Source organism: Fusarium falciforme, chromosome 4, assembly GCF_026873545.1.
Source record: "Fusarium falciforme chromosome 4, complete sequence".
Classification (NCBI taxonomy): Eukaryota; Fungi; Ascomycota; class Sordariomycetes; order Hypocreales; family Nectriaceae; genus Fusarium; species Fusarium falciforme.
The window spans coordinates 4,626,451-4,644,388 of record NC_070547.1 but is presented as its reverse complement, the minus strand read 5'-3'; the positions used below and the strand labels follow the sequence as shown (position 1 = coordinate 4,644,388).

Below are 17,938 nucleotides of genomic sequence, written 5' to 3'. Positions count from 1 at the left end.
GACGTGCAGGAACTTTAAGCACTATTCGCACCGGAAACATCTCCTCTCATCCTGAAGGCAAGATGGCCTCTCCTCTTCAACTCATCACATTTTAGCAGGCACTGGGCGGCCCAGATATCCTTTTTTAGTATCACATTGAACTTCCTCTAGGTAAATGAGCTGCTGTTTTGCATCTTGGACGAAACTAATAACCAAGCAGGGAGCACGCAAACCAAGCCCGCAAACCACGGAACCCCATCATACAAAAATGCGACTCAAAGACGGTGGCCCAAATCCCCTCTTCCTCGCCATCGGCACTCGAGGCTACTACGTCCAATCGCAAATCCTACGAGTTCCTCAACGATTTGGCGTGTTCTCTCCCGGTCCTCCCCTCCTCCAAGTACACCAAGCTTCCTTCCTCACCTTCCTGGTAATTCTCTTCGCCGTCGAGTTCTTCCTGTCGAGCACGTTTGTCTTGACCCTATATCGCCTTAATGGGCCGTGGCTGATGGCCCTGCTGGGTCTATCGGGGGCTAGGGTGGGATTGTTTGCTCTACTTTGGTCTCTCATGTGTGGACTTTTGTTTGTTGAATGATGTTAAATGGCATTCTGGACGTGTTTGGTGAAGGATATGGGTGCAAAAGAACGGGATACATTCTAGTTCAGTATTGGGCTGGGTGTAATGCCAATATCGTGCTGACAGCTGCCTTTCTCTTATCGCGTTCCCTCGAACGACACTCGACAGGGTCGGGCAAAACAAAGGTCGGTAACTTGGCGAATGAACAAGAAAGGGTTGGAGCTGATCTAGGTGTTTTGAAATGAAAATCAAACATTACTCTACCCACAAGATACATCTACAAGCAATTCAACCATTGTTGAGCTCGATAATAATTCGGTTTGGGTCATGCTTCAAGATGCAGCCGATGGCACTCTTCCGCCCCCGCAACTGTGGACAGCTACCTACCTACTCAAGCACCCTCCTTTCCGTACCCTTTTTACCCATATCGACCATGCAAATGAATCATCTTTTGATTGATTGACTTTTTAATGTCCAAGATGCCCTCCATCTTTACCGAGGTTACGATTCGTCGCGTTGATCATCTCTCGGCCTGAGTCACGTTTTCCCGGCCCATGTCAGCCTCACATGGCGCCACATCTGGCCTCAACCTCTCAACATCACCACCATCAAAACAACCAAGATTCCGTCGCCATCACCAAGTGACCCATCTCACCTCACCTCCTCATCTCATAGCCAGTCTCAGCGAATGGCTCACCAAGCTCACAACATCCCCTGGACCGTCCTCGCGTCGACTCTCAAGCTCAAGACCGCCAACTCATGCCAGCACCACGCTCAGAACTTCCACGTCCGAAAGGAGCCAGACCGCGGAAAAAAGCTGACTTATTTTGCCAACGCCTTTGTCAAGAATGCTCTGGATCATGCGCGCTGTGAGAGGGACAAGTATCCCAAGACGTACGACCCTCCGGCAGACGATGATGTCGTTATCTCGGATGAGGTAGCCAAGACCATCGAGCCCACTGTTTACCGCTGGCGGCTCTATCACGATGCGCCAGATGAATTCGACACCGTTCAGGAACCAAAGAAGCATGGAATTTGTCAGCATATGAAACCTGATGAGACGTGCCAGTGTCCTCTACCTTTCAAAGAAAGGAAAATGTCCGCCTTTTTGAACCCTCACACGTACAACTCATGCTACGAGTTTTACAGACACAACAGGGATGGCTTCTTCAACCTTGAGGTTGTCAAGTCCCTGCTCCTCTACGGAGAGATGGATACGATACTTCGAGTCTGCACTGCTGAATACATTGACCTGGAGAATTGGTGGGAGCAATCCCAGTGCGCTTGCATGCAGCCCGACCTTGGATGGGATAAGATCTGCCGCTTGGCCATTGACTCCTACATCTTGCTCAATCTCATACAATGCTTCTCGGAGACTTGGGATAACGCCGGAACTCCCTCGGATGCCTACACATCCATCAAGGCATACCAGTATGTCGTCCGCCATTGTACCAAATCCGGCTGGACATCGGATATTGCTACATATCCTCATCGGCAGTTCTTTGGGATCGAGAAGGGCCAGTTCAAATCTTACCCGACGCCCCATGACATCGGTCGATGGGGCCATCTGCTGGAAGGAAAGTACCAGGATATGACCTATTATCCATATGGTTTGATGCCATACCAAGCATTTCTGGAGTTTGAGAAGCCTATGGGCTATCAGCCTCACGCTACTGATGTGACACACGTCCAATGGATCCTATGTCAGAGGGGCCTCCCGCCAGAGTTGGCCGATGCTATTCTTGACGAGGCGGACTACACCCCAAAGCGCCGACTACGTGTTGCAGATCAACCACTCCATCCCGAAAACCGCGCCGACTTAGAGAGCTATCTCAAATATTGTTGGCAACTCATCGTTAGATGTACCATGATGGGGCAGGCTCTTGGCATGGATATGGAGCTGCTCCTGGGAAATATGATCAGGCTGAGTATCGGCGATCTCTTCATCTGCAAATGCGCCAAGATACACCATTGGACCTTTGATGACAAGGACCGAGACTTGTTGGTCTTTAAATGAGGCCAGACCCAATATTGGTAATGTAAGTGTTCCGTGTCTAATATTTTGGAAGCTGCTTACACCATCTAGACAAGAGTATCTGAGCCTGAGGTGGATTCAGAGATGAGTCTGAATACGAGGCTCACCACACCAATGGCACTTCTCGCCCAGGCTCATCATCAAGCCATTCCGCCAAAGTCTGCATCTTCACACGCGCCGTGTGTGCCCCCGTGAACCTGAAAACGGCCCAGCGCACTTGACAGCTTGCGGGAATGGCTTCTACCTCGTCAAGCCCGGCTTGACCAGCCATTGACCCTCCCCGAAAAAGCTCAATCTCGTGCTCAAGACACGCCTCCAAGAAAGCGGCGGTGAATAAGCTATCCCAAAGGCCTTCGCGCCGAGGATACTGCCGCAGTAGCGCCATGGCACGGCGCCGCAACGCCAGAGTCGGGCCAGTAGCAGCTACCACAAAGACTGGCTGCGTGATTGATAGTGATGGGATGAATTCTGTTGCGTCAGATCTTTCGTACCTGGCCTCGTTCCCAAGCACGGACTCGGCCATGTCCAGCAGCTGGATGGCGTGTGCTTTGAGGTTGGCATCCGAGTCACCCATGAGGTAGTCTAACAATGGGTGGCATACTGCTCGAAAGACTCGGAGGGAGTCTATCGCCTTATTTCGGTGTTGCGTCGAGGATGAGAGTTGGTCTGGCGGCCCAAAGCACAGACAGTTGCCCGAACTGTCTGAAACAAACATATTGAGAGCCGTATCCAACTCGTGAAAGGCTCGAGTATAGGGTTGCTGTTGGCTGATGGGATTCTCCATCGCTTTATCAGCACTCCGAAGACTCCCAGCTTTGTCTGGTCGGATGCGCTGTGATAAGAGAATCAGCGCATCGAGCAACGATTGGAACGCTCTTCCAGCACGCGCAATGTTTTCCGGTGTCGCTCGAGACGGCACACATCTGCTATGTTGGCAGATCCTTGAAGACTCGGTCGGGTTCGGTGCCGTATAGTATCGCCAGGCGGTATACGCGTCAACGTCCCTGAGAATCTCAGGTGTTTCGTTTGCGTTGCGGTTGTTGAGAGCTTGGGACTGGAGTTCAAGGCTGGCAATGATAGACAGGACGGCTTTATACGACACTGAGCTGGCTGTCAGGTATTCAGGCACTTTAGATTGGTTTACTTGGGTTGCGTCCAACTTGGATTGGCTTGGGTTAGAGGTTTGCAGTTCTCTCAACAGACTCTTTGCCGCTGCAAGATGGACTCCAGACTGAGAGTGTAGACCTTGGATGCTGCATAGGTAGGTAAACAGCACACTCGCAATCAGCGCCCTCAATCTCTCTTCGGGAATAGTCCGTGAAGATGGCAGATGGACAAGGTGCTTGACAGCCTGGTTATACTGGTACACTGCAAATGGCGAGGTTGACTCCGCACGAGCAGAGCCCCGGCTTGCAAGATAACCTTGGTGCGCCGCTCCAAGACTCACCACGGCGTGCCAGATCGCTGGATCTGAGTGACAAGTGCGTGGTATATCTGTCAGCCAAAAGTCGGCATCAAAAACGCCGGCAAACTCGGAGGCTGTAACATCCAGGAAGAAGCGGTAGCTGCGGAGTTCCTGGTCATTTCTCCTTGGCAATGGCAATACCAAGGTCATGGGAATAGTAGCGTTTCGTCTGGGTAACCGGGTCTCAGAGGACGAGGGGTTGGCTGAAGCTGGAGGGGATGGCAACTCAGTGCTGATGTTGTTTGCATATCCATCGCACTTTCGGCCAGTCGAGAGGCAGCGATTGCACGACGGCTTTTGCTCGTCGCACCGCACTCTTCGGATCCTATGTAGGGGTTATTAGATTTAACAATGATCTTATGAGTTTTTGACTTACTTGCAAGTAATGCAACCCGTTCTTTTTCGGGGGTGAAAGGCCCGCTTCCTCGGAACCATGGCAAACATACCATGGCCTTGTTCAACGATGTATCGGCGACAGGACTTGGAGCTTGGGATCGCTCCTCAGGTTAGAGACGCGACAGGATGACGCGTAACAAGCCAGATACTCAATTTTCTTCTTGTTCCCTTCGCCCTGGAGCTTCGTCAAGCAGAGTGGCAGTGTACTGACCAGCCCCCAGTGTAAGCATACGGTTAGTTCGTTAGAAGCCCGTGCACCTTCAAAATACCTGGGTGAGATTATGCGACCTGACCAATAAGACGCTCAGTTGAGCTCTCGTCAACTCTGATTCGTCTACTCTTCGACATAACGACGGGTCATGCCTAACGAAACCCCATAGCTTGTAAGTGAGAAAGCCTTACGCTGTGCAGCTGAGCGAGGATATCAATCCTGGCAACAAATTCATAAAGCTAAACCTCGTGATGACCCGGCCGATTTAACGTATATCCTTGCCCCTAAAGTATTTCCAGGTCCTCTGCTTACGGTCATCCTTGACGAACTCCCCAATAGGATGTTGTGTTGGACTTGGGCTTTCTATGATTGGGCGGGCAGTCCGTGTTATAGAACGTGCGTAAACAAGCCTACGAGCAGAATGGCCAACTCAACAAGGCATGCAAACTATTTAATCGCGAGGTCACCACCATGATACTCTCCTCAACAACACCATCTCTCTTACACGGATCACAGCCAGCTCACTCATCATGTTCATCAACCCTTCAAAGACACCGAGACTTGTCCTTGGGCTCTTGACTCTCCTCAGCTTGTCTGAGGCCCAGACCGCCCATGACTGTCCTCTATGGGGCCCTATTTATCCTGCTCCCACTAATGTGCTCAAGTCAACCATTGTCACCAAGGCCATCGACAACTTGAAACAAAGCCTCGATGTAGCTTTGAGCAACGGAACTCTAGGCGCTGCCAACGCCTCCTTCCATCTCGAAGTCTTCTCCACGGATCAACATCTTCTCAACTACAGCTATGCCGCACCCCAGATCAAAGACTCACTCACCGCAGGCGTCCTGAACAGGGACACCGTCTTCCGGATTGGAAGCGTCTCCAAGTTAGTGGCGGTTTACACCCTCTTGGCAGCCACTGGCATGGAGTACATCAACGATCCCGTCACGAAATGGGTTCCCGAACTCGCAGCTGCTTCCGTGCCTGATGATAGAGCTGTTGATGCGGTGCGATGGCAGGATATCACGATCGGAGCTCTGGCAGGGCACCAAGCTGGCCTGTTGAAGGATTGTATGTGATTTTTCTTTTGCTTGTTCAACTCCGATACTGACTTGGGCTACAGTTTCAGTTGCTGACCTTACCTTTGCCTACAACGCTTCCATTGAAAAGCAGCTCGGTCTTCCTGTCCTACCAAATAATGAGATCCCAAGTTGCGGCAGCGATACCGAATTGCCTGCCTGCTCGAGACAAGGTATGCTGTCCCACGGCATACTGTCTCACCATTTACTCACCTTGATATAGAATTCTTTGACAGCATAAAGGCTCTCCATCCAGTGTCAGCGCCGTTCAACATGCCCATATACTCAAACCCGGCCTTCCAAATCCTAGCCTACGCCTTGGAGGGCATTACAAACAAGACCTTCTCCCAAGTCTTTGAGTCAAGCATTGTGCGCCCTCTTCACTTGAACGCCACGTACCTATCAACGCCATCGGTAACCGACAACCTGAATGCCATCATCCCCGGAGACGAGATTGAAAGCGGCTGGAAGATTGATGTCGGAGATGAGACTTCGAGCGCGTGAGTATGGCCTATAAAATTGGGTTCCACTCTTTCTAACATTCGAGGCCATCTCAGTCAGGGCATTATGCTATCCACCGGATCTGACATGGCAGCCATCGGCCAGTCGATTCTTTCCTCATCTCTTTTATCCCCAGTGGCGACGCGCCGTTGGCTGAAGCCCATATCCAATACCCCGGATAGCCATTTCTCAGTCGGCATGCCCTGGGAAATTCGACGAATAGAAATCCCCTCAGTTCCAGGTGCATCTTCCAAGGCCTCAGGAACCCGCTTAGTGGATCTCTACACAAAGAACGGCGGGATTCTAGGCTACTATGCCCAGATGGCCCTCTCGCCCGACCATGGACTTGGGTTTATGGTCAACATCGCTGGCAGGCCTCCAATTAGTGGACCAGACCGGAGGTCTCTTGAGATGAACATCATCAACGAGATGGTAACAGACATCATGGTCCCAGCCTTTGAGGCTGCCGCCGTTGAGCAGGCTATCAAGAACCTTGCGGGTACGTACGTTGCGACTGACAACTCCATGGAGATGACGATTGTTAGTCTAGACGGGCATTTGGGTCTTGGAGTTCAGAATTGGACTTCGGGAGACCTTGACTTGCTTGTCACATATTACGCAGCCCTGTCGATGGCCGAGTCCGTATCCAGCACAAGTCCAAGCGCCAATCTGCGCCTCTACCCTGTTGGACTTCACGGGGGCGGCAAAGTCGCTTTCAGGGGCGTATACGGTCTAAACACCAACGAAAGCGTATTTGGTTCAAGAGATGAGCCTTGGCTTGGCGGTTGTGGTGCCTGGGCTGGGGTTGGCGAGCCGCCATATGGCAACATTGGGCTCGATGACTTTGTGTTTGATGTTGACGAGAATGGGAGGGCTACCGCTATCACAGCTCGAGGGGCAAGGAAGACTCTTCAGAGGCAAGAATAGAGGATGTTGCTGCTAAGCAGGAAATGCTGGACTGCTCATGTTCACCTACCTATGCAGCACTCCGGTCAATATAACACCAACGGAGCACAACTCTAAATATTGCCAATACCTGCTTTATACATAAAACTGTTCGGGGTTTTCTGGACCTAGTTGCACCTTTAGAGATAATCGGTGTTTGTTCTTCTCGTTTTGCCATGCCACGGGCGCGGATATCGGCATTGATTGCAACTTCCCTACTTGCCCCCTTGCCAAAGCAGGACGATTGAGACGGAAGGTATTATCCTGATCAACATGTTCGTCTTAAGAGATCCGGTAGGCCACACACAAAGGTTCGATGATGCATCGACTTGCAGCACAATCTACCTACGATAACCTTGAAAATATACAGCCATCATGCGTTTATCACTGATCCTAGCCCCTCAAGTTCCTCTCTTCCATCTTTTACTGTTCATATCTTACTTTATCAACATGGGGAGCGGCACTAGCACGCCTATTCGCGACTGCCTCGATGCCGTCTGTGCAAGCCGCCCTGACTGCGTCAGATATCCTGGTGACAACCTCTTCTTCTCTTGGGCGATACCGTTCAATCTCGAGTTTCCAGTGACCCCCGTGGCAGTTCTTCGACCCAGGACTGCCATTGATGTCTCTGGAGCGGTCAAATGCGCAAAGGAAAACGGATTCAAGGTCCAAGCCAGATCTGGCGGTCACTCATATGGGTAAGGGCATCATCAGGGAGGTCACCTCTAGCTGTGCTAACGAGAACAGCAATTTTGGCCTCGGGGGGGTTGACGGGGCTGTGGTGCTTGATCTGAGGAACCTCAAAAACTTCACTATGGACCACTCGACGTGGCAAGCGTCAATCGGTGGAGGGATGCATCTTGGAGAACTAGACGCGCATCTTCATGCCAACGGTGGACGGGCCATGGCTCACGGAACGTGTTCGAGTGTGGGCGTAGGGGGACACTTCACAATCGTAAGTTTCGACGACTTGATGCATCTCAACAGTGGCTAATACGGCAAAAGGGCGGCCTGGGGCCAATCTCACGCCTGTGGGGGACCTCTCTCGATCATGTAGTCCAAGTCGAAGTGGTAACAGCAGACGGAACCATCCGTACAGCGAGCGAGACGGAGAATGCGGATCTATTCTGGGCACTGCGCGGTGCTGGCGCCAGCTTTGGTATCGTCACCAAGTTCGCGGTGCAGACACATCCGGAGCCCAACGGTGTTGTCGAATACAGCTACAACTTTGCCTTTGGTACTCCAGGAAACATGTCGACTCTATACAGGGATTGGCAGGCGCTGATTACTGATCCAACCCTCGATCGACGGTTTGCGAGCCTCTTTGTCGTCCAACCACTAGGCGTACTCATCACAGGAACGTTCTTCGGAACTGACGCAGAGTACCGCGCATCTGGAATCCCTGATCGACTCCCCGGGGCTAAGGATGGTGCCATCTGGCTGACGAACTGGATGGGCCACCTCTTGCATGAAGCAGAAAGAGTGGGATGCGCAGCCATGAGTCTCCCGACGGCGTTCTACACCAAATCATTGGCCTTACGGAGGAAAGACATGCTAAACGAGACAGCTATTAGCGACATATTCGCTTTCCTTGAGAACAAGAAGAGTCAAACGGCCCCCTTCGTCATCCTTTTCAATATCGAAGGCGGTGCAACGGCCGACACGGCAGGCAACGCGACCGCATACCCACACCGGGACAAGATAATGATGTACCAGTCCTACGGCGCCGGAGTGGGCAAAGTATCGGACTCAACACGGGGGCTTCTTGACGGCGTACACGAGCGGGTCCTACGGGCGGCCCCGGGCGCCCGATCCACGTACGCCGGGTACGTGGATGGGTGGATGAACCGGACGGCGGCGCAGGAGCTCTACTGGGCGGACAACCTGGAGAGGCTGACGCGGGTAAAGAAGACGTGGGACCCGGAAGACGTGTTTAGCAATCCGCAAGGCGTGGAGCCGGCTGATCATGAGACGTGACCTCCATAGCGAACGGACCTATAAAGTGCATGCCGAGACGGGCTCCGGTGGATGCCGTGTTTGGATGCCGATAAAGGCCAGGGTACCGAGTGTACTTGTGTAGCACAGATGTTGAACACAAAACACAGATCATTGTCGTCAATGTCTGTGATGCTTTTCAGCGTGATGCCTTACGATGCTAACCGCCCACTCATGATACCATCGCTTATAGGGTACAGGCCAAAAGGTGGCATGCGAAGAGGATCCTCAACCCACTAAGAGGAGTCCTGTCGGCGGCTGAATTCCCCACCCTGCAAGCACCTCAAGTTCAGGTCGATGTCGAGGGTCCTTGCCTGACCACGTTGTCGTCTCGTGTCTGGATAAAATAGCATGAGGCTCTAGGCCAGGGGATGCACGTGGGAAATCAATCCTCAAGGTGCGCACGGCTATTCATAAGGTGAAATTGGCAAAGATATTGCCTCGGAGACTTCGCCTTATCAAGAGGTTCAACTCTATGCACGCCAATTCCAAATACGCTTGTCAAGAACACCCTATTCCCACAATTAGCTCCCGCGCAACCCCGCATCCTCTATCTTGTCCTCTGGGTAACTGAACCCGAAGCTCTATGTGCCCTCGTGAGCATCATCTACTCCGCGTCTTGATACGGCCAGCCACGGCACAAAGACCCACCTGGACGTAACAAAGGGGGGTGTTAACAAATTCCAAATGTTTGCATCCGCGGGGAAGGGAGCGGAGAAGGTTGTTGCGGTTCGACGAGGCGGCAAACAAAACCCGGACTTTCGGGAACTAGTTATGCTTTGTTTCTTCTTTCATACATCTTAAAACTAACAAGCTTGACTTTCCAACTCTACACCTCATTGGTTCTTTTGGTTTGAAGTTATCACCAGACGAGTTGTACGTGAGGTAGGTTCATTGGCGAGTTGTTGTTATCTTGCACTTTACCACACCCTTACCTTGACCTGTATCTTTGGCATCCCTGCTGGCCATACATACCTACCAGCCTCACTTACATCCTCACTCACCTTTTCTCACCTTGACAACCCCTCCTACACCGAACTCGCCCACCCTGTCATCTCGCAAACAACCTTTCCTTCGCCTACCAACATCATATCCACAAATCCCTATACCCGCCCACTCTTCGTTCCGTCCCTGGTCCAAGTGCTCCCGTCTCATCTGCTGTTCACCATCCACTCCTCGTCTGATCCCCTTCGTCTAAAATCCCAAGATGCCAACCCCCGGTCGCTGCAAGACGGAGCCTCCACAAGGGACCCCCCATCTTCACATCCCGTCTCTCACTCCCGGTCGCCAAGGCGGGCCGCTAACAAACCCCTGCCCCAACCACACTACCCCTCCGTCCTCCGATCCCCGGGACCCCTTCGGCAACATCACAGCGTGTCTCCTCATGTCCCACGTCTACAGTAGGAACTGCGTAATACTGACAATGCGCCATAAAAGCACAATCCTACCGAACCATGGCCCTACTACAGCGCTCCGGATTGGTCGCCCCGAGCCTCTGGGTACGCCGTGGACCTACAGGGGCCTCTGCTCTGCGCGGATATAACACTGCCGCTGCGTCCTCCTCCGTCCGCGGGCGTCATTCTGCTTCTTCTTCAACTCGTCATACAGTAGCAGCCAGGGACCAAAAGTCTGGTCCTTCGACTGCTCTGCATCGCCCTTCCCCCACAAGTCTCATCTCTCGTCCGTATTCGTCAGCAAACCCCAAGATGTACACCGCATCTTTTGCCTTCTTCGAGGCCATCTGGGAGGCTGGCATCACCCATTGCTTTGTCAACTTGGGTTCCGACCACCCCAGTATTATCGAGGCCATGGTTAAGGGTCAGCGTGAGGCAAAGGGCAAATTTCCCACAATCATCACCTGTCCCAATGAGGTATGTCTGACCTTGCAGACTTGAACTTCAGAAACTGACGTGACGATCTGAAAGATGGTGGCCATGTCCATGGCTGATGGCTATGCCCGGTTAACAGGCAAGCCTCAGTGCGTTATCGTGCATGTTGATGTTGGTACTCAGGGCCTTGGAGCAGCTGTCCATAATGCCTCCACTGGCAGAGCCCCTGTATTGGTGTTTGCTGGTCTTTCACCTTTCACTCAGGAAGGAGAGCACCGCGGCAGCCGTACTGAGTACATCCACTGGATCCAGGATGTCCCCGATCAGAAGCAGATCCTCTCCCAGTACTGCCGATACTCGGCCGAGATCAAGACTGGATCCAACGTTAAGCAAATGGTCAACCGCGCCCTGCAGTTCGCCACCTCAGACCCTCAAGGTCCGGTATATCTGTGCGGTGCACGAGAGGTAATGGAGGCTGATCTCCAGCCCTACTCCCTCAAGCAGCAGCACTGGGACCCCATCGAGCTCGGAGGACTTCCCAAGAGCGCTGTCACCAAGATCTCCGAGGCCCTGGCTGGCGCCAAGTCACCCCTTCTGGTCACAGGATACTCTGGTCGAAACCACCAGATCCCCGGCGCGCTGGTCGAGCTGGCGAACAAGGTCAAGGGGCTCCGAGTGCTGGACACTGGTGGCAGCGATATGTGCTTCCCCGCAGACCACCCCGCTTGGCTTGGTCTGCGATTCGGCGCCGATGATGCAATCACCACTGCCGACACCATTATCGTCCTTGACTGCGACGTGCCCTGGATCCAGACTCGATGCAAGCCTCGGGAGGATGCCAAGATCTTCCATATCGATGTTGATCCCCTGAAGCAGCAGATGCCTGTCTTTTATATCCAGTCTGATGCCCGATATCGCGCCGATGCTCTGACAGCAGTGGAGCAGATCACCGAAGCCCTTAACAAGGAGGAGCTCAGCAGCAAGCTCCAGGCCAGTGCTGCTGAGGCCGAAGAGGAGCGCTCCAAAGCATACCAGAACAAGCTGGCGACAATCGCCAAGGCGGCCGAGCCCCTGGCAGACGGCAGCTTCGGCACCGGTCACCTCTCCAAGATGCTCCGCGACCTCTGTCCCGAGGACACACTCTGGGCCATCGAGGCTGTCACCAACACCCAATTCGTGCACGACAACCTGCAGCCCAAGATCCCCGGCTCGTGGATTAACTGCGGTGGTGGTGGCCTTGGCTGGTCCGGTGGTGGTGCTCTGGGTATCAAGCTGGCGACTGATGCTGAGAATGGCGGCAAGAACAAGGGCAAGTTTGTGGTGCAGATTGTGGGAGACGGAACATATCTCTTCACTGTCCCCGGCAGCGTCTACTGGATCTCGAGACGATACAACATTCCCGTACTGACAATTGTGCTAAACAACAAGGGTAAGTGGGATGAACTAGTATCATGAACAACTTACTGACTCTCGACAGGTTGGAACGCTCCCCGCAGATCTCTACTACTCGTCCACCCCGACGGCCTTGGCTCCAAGGCCACAAACGAGGAGATCAACATCTCGTTCGACCCGGTGCCCGACTACTCCGGCATCGCCAAGGCCGCCGCGGGCGGAGACATCCACGCCGCCAAGGTAGACCAGGCGTCTGAGCTGGAGAGCGTGCTCAAGGAGGCCATCGCAAAGGTGCAGGCAGGCCAGACTGCTGTGGTGGACTGCAAGGTGGCGCCCGACTGCTAAGGGAGCGGCACGCACGCAGAGATGATGAAATTTTTATGATAGAAAGATAATAAAGCGATGGTTCTAGACCTATGAGGCTCCTCGGGAAATACACCTGAGACGGCGCTAGCATGTGGTCAACTGATAACACGATTTCGGTTGATTCGCCTGCATATTTTCTTTCATGTATCTTGTCATCGTATCTGCTCGATTGACAGACAGCTCCGCTTCGTTCTAGGCGATTGACTGCATAAGGTGAACCAGTGGGGATCTTTGTTAAAGATTGATTGATTGTTGCGTGGGAACCTCGTATCTTGGGTCTCAACACGGAAACATCTCCACCCCGAGATCAAGACGCATTCATACAAAGTTCCGAGGCGTTTTGAAACGAAAACAGTCAGACCTAGTCCCTGGCAGCTGGGTCACAAGGTGCAGTAGCTTTGGTCCCAATACGAATGCTTCAATGCGAGACACGCTGGCAAGACCTGCGTATCGTGGAGGCCACGAGGGAACAGTTCCTGGGAATGGACGATTCCGGACATTTAGCTTCAAAACGTCCGTCTCCAGTCGTATCTGGTGCAATTGCGGAGATTCTTGAACGCTCCAGACATTGCCACTCAATCTTGCCTCATTTTCATCTCGTGTTGTCTCTCTTCAAACGTGGCAAGGGCGCTTGGGGGTTGCAGAAGCGAAGTCTGATGTTGGAGTCGCTACATCGAATCCATCCCCCGTTTCCTGTAGATCCCTTCAGGTCAGCAGGTCGAGTTGCTGTTGCGTGCCCCTCCCCGCCTAAAATCCGGGGCGACCGCCACCTCCCGGACGCGCTGTAGCGCCGGATCATTAGCGAGAGTGCTCTGTGCTGGGGTTAAAAATAATGAGACATTGAAGGTTAAGTCCTCTCAAATACTGTTGGTTTACGACGTAATGATTCATATAAAAATACTGAAATAATAGATAAGATACAACCATATTCTCTAATTAATTTACATGTAGTTTCATCAATCTTATAATCTCTGTGTAGCTCCCATTCGTGGAGGATATATCAACACTCCGTACTGCCTGGTGTTGTCTTTTTTGCCCCTCCTGCCCTGTAGCGTCCTAAGCGCCCATCACCCTAGCCTCGACTAGGAAGTTGAGGGCGGCGCAGAGAGGACCCAGCGATTCGATCAACAGCCAGGAAAAAGCACGTAAATCATCAGGCGACATTTCGCCCATGGACCTCTTGGCGAGGAGAGGTGATCATCTCTTTATTACTACGCTGTATATTAACCGCGAGTTTGAAAGCATGATCACTCACAAAAAGGTCTAGAATCCTTTCGTGGGCAGGCAAATCTTGCCGGAATAATACGATGAGGGGGAGACACACGTCCGGAATCGACCGCTTGAATAACACGAGCTTGTCGTCTTCCGCGAACCCGACCCGAGAGGCGAATTGACAGCATTCCATTCAACGGAGCTTGTTTTTCTACAGCAGCTACGCTACGGGACCAGAGCTTAACCCGAGAGATCGGCTGAAAGGGAAGCCCGGTAGAGCCATCATCTCCAAGTTAGCTCCCCCGCACCCAATACGCATACGCACGCACGCCCTGGCTCGTGACAGGCAAAAAACCACTGGGACTGGGACTGCAAGGTCATGCCAGCCGCCGACACTACAAAAACAACTTGCCTTTGCTTTTATTAATCTCGCCATCGCCGGCGCTTGTAGGAGCGTCCTTCATTTCCTTCCTTACAGACAGCCTGCACGCGCGGCTGAGGCTCGCGATCCTTCTCATCTTGATCCTGACCCGCTAGTCGGACCGTCTTCGTCGAATGTCCCTCGTCAACCGTTGTACGATTCTCATGGCCAACACCACCATCTAGAGGAGTCGAGATTTGGGATCCCGGCTCTTGCTTGCAGCGACAAACAGCGGCCCAGCGCTTCCCACTTTCAGGGTCCAGGTCTAGATCCGAGGATCCACATACGGCGCCTGGCTCGTCTCGTCCCACCCCGAGTCGCAAGTTTGCGCTCGCTCGCTCGCAAAAGGCAACAAAACAAAAAAGCGCCGGGCCCCACGACAACTGGAATTCCCAATCTCCATTGCGCTTTTCAATTTTCCTTTTCTTTCTTCTTGAGCGACGAGATCATGAAAGGCGTCGAGCCGGTTCTTGCGCAGCGCCTTGTCTTTATCAAGAGACTGAGACGCGTCAACGGCTCCATATCCTGACGACCACCAACACATACCTCTTAAACACTTACCCGCTCTCTGCAAACTGAGCCATGTCTCACCACAATTCGACGGCAGCCGTAGCGACAGAGACGCACGCCGGCAGCATCCCATTGCGACTCCCCGACTCAAACCCGAAACCCACACCCGACCGACCGCCGCCTCCTCCCCCAGTGCCCTCGTCCGATCCCCATCTGATCGTCGCCGAAGATAAGCATCAATCCACCTCGAAGCCCGCCGCCGATCATGGCCTCTTCGAGATGGCGCCCTCTGAGGCCCTCGCCCTGCTGAGCGCCGGCGTCGAGCTGCTCGTCAGGATAACCGGAGACGTACCCCCGACGCCACCTCCAAAGTCTCCCACCGTACCGCACATGAGCGGCATGCAGGCCGAGAAGGAGAACATTGTGCGATCCCACTCGGACAAGAACCTCGCCAGGATGAGGAAGCAGGCCGAGCTCGAGGCCAAGAAATTGGCCGCCGCCAAGGAATCGCCAGCTCCAAAGCCAGAGAGTCACGATTCGGACGCCATTGACGGTGTCCGGCTGAAGCAGCCCGCGGGCCTCATGTCGCCGCCTCCTCAATCGGAGCCATACGTTGTTGTCGGTGCCGATTCGCAGCCCGTCAATCTTCAGCACAGCGCCATTACGCGCAAGTTTTATAGCAAGAACGAGCCGCCCATTAGCATCAACCAGTATCTCCAGCGTCTGCACCAGTTCTGCCCCATGAGCACGGCAGTATACCTCGCCACGTCTTTATACATACACCGATTGGCAGTTGACGAGCGAGCTATTCCAGTTACTCGACGCAATGCCCATCGACTGGTCTTGGCTGGTCTCCGGGTCGCAATGAAGGCGCTCGAGGACCTATCCTATCCTCATGCCAAGATGGCCAAGGTGGGAGGCGTCAGCGAGGCAGAGCTGGCCCGTCTAGAAATCAGCTTCTGTTTCCTTGTCGGGTTCGAGTTGGTTGTAGGCGAGAAACGCTTACAGAAGCATTATCAAAGATTGAAGGAGGGGACAGCCCAGCATCAGCATATCCTCGAGAATTTGGACGTGCCAACACTGAGGCTCGGCAAGAGGCCACGCGAGGAAGCACAACCAGTGGCTTAACGACGCATATACCATACTCATACTATTTTCCATTTGTCCAAGGAGTTTTACCAGAGCATATGTGGAAGGCATCGCACACTATTTGTACATACGGGTCACGGCCATATCGAGGATTAAGTATTCTGTGGGATAACTTGACACATAGTCTAGGCGCGGCATTGATGGGAGATGGCAAGGCACATATGAAGCGAATATTGAGTTTCGATACCCAGACTAGGTCATAATTGACTGCATTCAAAAGCCTCTTGTTGTTGTTGTTGTGAGCGTGTGAGGATGACTATTGGTTATCACCAGTCACGAGGTTGATAGCATTTCGACCAAACAACGACAAGCTCCGTCACACCAAGTATACTCTGACGCAAGAATTACACTCTTTGTGCTGTTTTCGTGCGCACATGTCCCGTTTCAATGTCCTCGTGGCCCCCTTTCGGATAAGATGCGAAGGGGAGGGTTACATGGTCAACCGTCGGGTCGGAGCGAGAAATGAGGCTTCGGTGAAGGGTGGAGGTTTGTCTCGGTCAAGGGGATCATGGGACGGTAGAATTTGATTGATGGTGGATGTGAGTGAGAGTTCAATATTGTTTCACTGAGAAGGTTCAGTGTCTTGGGGATTTGTCTAAGACATGACACCTTCAACATCTACGTGTGGGCACCACTCAGAATCATGGCGCGATTCGCAAACAAGTGGTATGTGAAATTTTATGTAGTTTTTCTTTAGTTTTTGTATCTTTCCTTCTTTTCGCGCATTTGCAACCCTTCGTTGTTCATGTTGCGCCCAACGGGGATGTTGCAGTTGGTGAACTGTCAGATCCAGGAGATCGTCCAGTTACCACTACTAAATAATCCTAGCTGATGATCCTCGCTTAGTCTAATGCTGGCTATGTCCTGGTGACGTATATACTCGCCTTGTTCAACTACCAGAAGAAAACTGTGGAATGCTCTCCAATGTAGAGGCGTCTGAACTCCTCAGCCACTCAACGCTCTTCTAGCAACGACCACGATGATTACTGAAGCGAAGATTAAACACACTCTTCTTTCCCTGTTGGTATCGGCAAGAATTGGGCCTTGATACTAGCCAATGTAGAATAAGCGATTTCTAATTACAGCAGAGTGGCAGACTTGCAACCCACATCAGCCCAGCACGCCCAGCCCAAATACACTCACTAACCGACACCGACAAAGTACGGGCTTCCCACTTCAACGTAAGCATTTCTAATCACGGTCAGTTCGGATCTGTCAGAAGACAAATACGAGGCTATCCCCAGACCGGCCTTTCCCAAGGATACGTGGGGCAAAGGCAAATACGAGTATTCTCTTGGCACAGCTGTGTCGGCCATTTTTGTGATCCGAAACTTAAAATAATCAGATGGTACCAAGATATGAGAGAGAACATTCAGCTGTGATAATCTTGGTTGGTTCGCCCAGGTAGGTTGCCCAGCCAAGCACAGGTTCGTGAGCCAGATGCAGTCATCCCCCAACTTGCATGAGTCCGGCTCAACTAAAGCAAGGTACAAGACAAACCCGCACTATAAGCCTTGATTAAAAATTTCGTCTCATCTCATGACTTGTCGAATCTACACGAGTGTGGTCTCACTTGGAGGAGGGGGCGTGTCAGGCACTCGGAGACACCTTGAGACAAATACATCCATGTCTATAGAAAGGCGAGAACAAGATCAAGGAACGACATCCAGGTTGAGCGCATGTGGAAATGCGCACTGCGAGTTTCGATAAAGCCGAAGCCGAGTATCCATCCAACACGAACTGGAAAAAGGGTTGTGGAGCGCGACCAAAGTTCCCTCTTCTCTCGACGTGGGGGAGGGGCTCTTTGATGTCCTGCGCTAGCGTGCGTGGGTGCCTGGGGAAAAGAGGAGAAAGGAAAACACCAAGACTCGCAACA

General features: G+C 52.6%; 6 protein-coding genes across 6 annotated transcripts; 5 read left to right on the top strand and 1 right to left on the bottom strand.

Annotated features, from left to right (window-relative positions):
• Positions 1–1,244: 1,244 nt before the first annotated feature.
• On the top strand, positions 1,245–2,573 carry NCS54_00612600 (Hypothetical protein; the record flags this gene model as incomplete). Its single annotated transcript, XM_053151599.1, has 1 exon — positions 1,245–2,573. The coding sequence occupies one exon, from the start codon at positions 1,245–1,247 to the stop codon at positions 2,571–2,573; it is 1,329 nt and encodes a 442-aa protein (XP_053007574.1).
• Positions 2,574–2,694: 121 nt separating this feature from the next.
• Positions 2,695–4,491, bottom strand: NCS54_00612500 (Zn(2)-C6 fungal-type domain-containing protein; the record flags this gene model as incomplete). The annotated part of the gene is made up of 2 exons (XM_053151598.1): positions 2,695–4,381; positions 4,433–4,491. 2 exons carry the CDS (start codon positions 4,489–4,491, stop codon positions 2,695–2,697), a joined length of 1,746 nt encoding a protein of 581 aa, XP_053007573.1.
• Positions 4,492–5,193: 702 nt separating this feature from the next.
• Positions 5,194–7,170, top strand: NCS54_00612400 (Beta-lactamase domain-containing protein; the record flags this gene model as incomplete). Its single annotated transcript, XM_053151597.1, has 4 exons — positions 5,194–5,734; positions 5,787–5,915; positions 5,966–6,242; positions 6,300–7,170. The coding sequence occupies 4 exons, from the start codon at positions 5,194–5,196 to the stop codon at positions 7,168–7,170; spliced, it is 1,818 nt and encodes a 605-aa protein (XP_053007572.1).
• Positions 7,171–7,563: 393 nt separating this feature from the next.
• Positions 7,564–9,165, top strand: NCS54_00612300 (FAD-binding PCMH-type domain-containing protein; the record flags this gene model as incomplete). Its single annotated transcript, XM_053151596.1, has 3 exons — positions 7,564–7,886; positions 7,936–8,143; positions 8,194–9,165. 3 exons carry the CDS (start codon positions 7,564–7,566, stop codon positions 9,163–9,165), a joined length of 1,503 nt encoding a protein of 500 aa, XP_053007571.1.
• Positions 9,166–10,637: 1,472 nt separating this feature from the next.
• Positions 10,638–12,749, top strand: NCS54_00612200 (Pyruvate decarboxylase; the record flags this gene model as incomplete). Its single annotated transcript, XM_053151595.1, has 3 exons — positions 10,638–11,054; positions 11,109–12,441; positions 12,490–12,749. 3 exons carry the CDS (start codon positions 10,638–10,640, stop codon positions 12,747–12,749), a joined length of 2,010 nt encoding a protein of 669 aa, XP_053007570.1.
• A 2,236-nt stretch (positions 12,750–14,985) lies between these two features.
• Positions 14,986–16,041, top strand: NCS54_00612100 (Hypothetical protein; the record flags this gene model as incomplete). The annotated part of the gene is made up of 1 exon (XM_053151594.1): positions 14,986–16,041. The coding sequence occupies one exon, from the start codon at positions 14,986–14,988 to the stop codon at positions 16,039–16,041; it is 1,056 nt and encodes a 351-aa protein (XP_053007569.1).
• Positions 16,042–17,938: the final 1,897 nt, after the last annotated feature.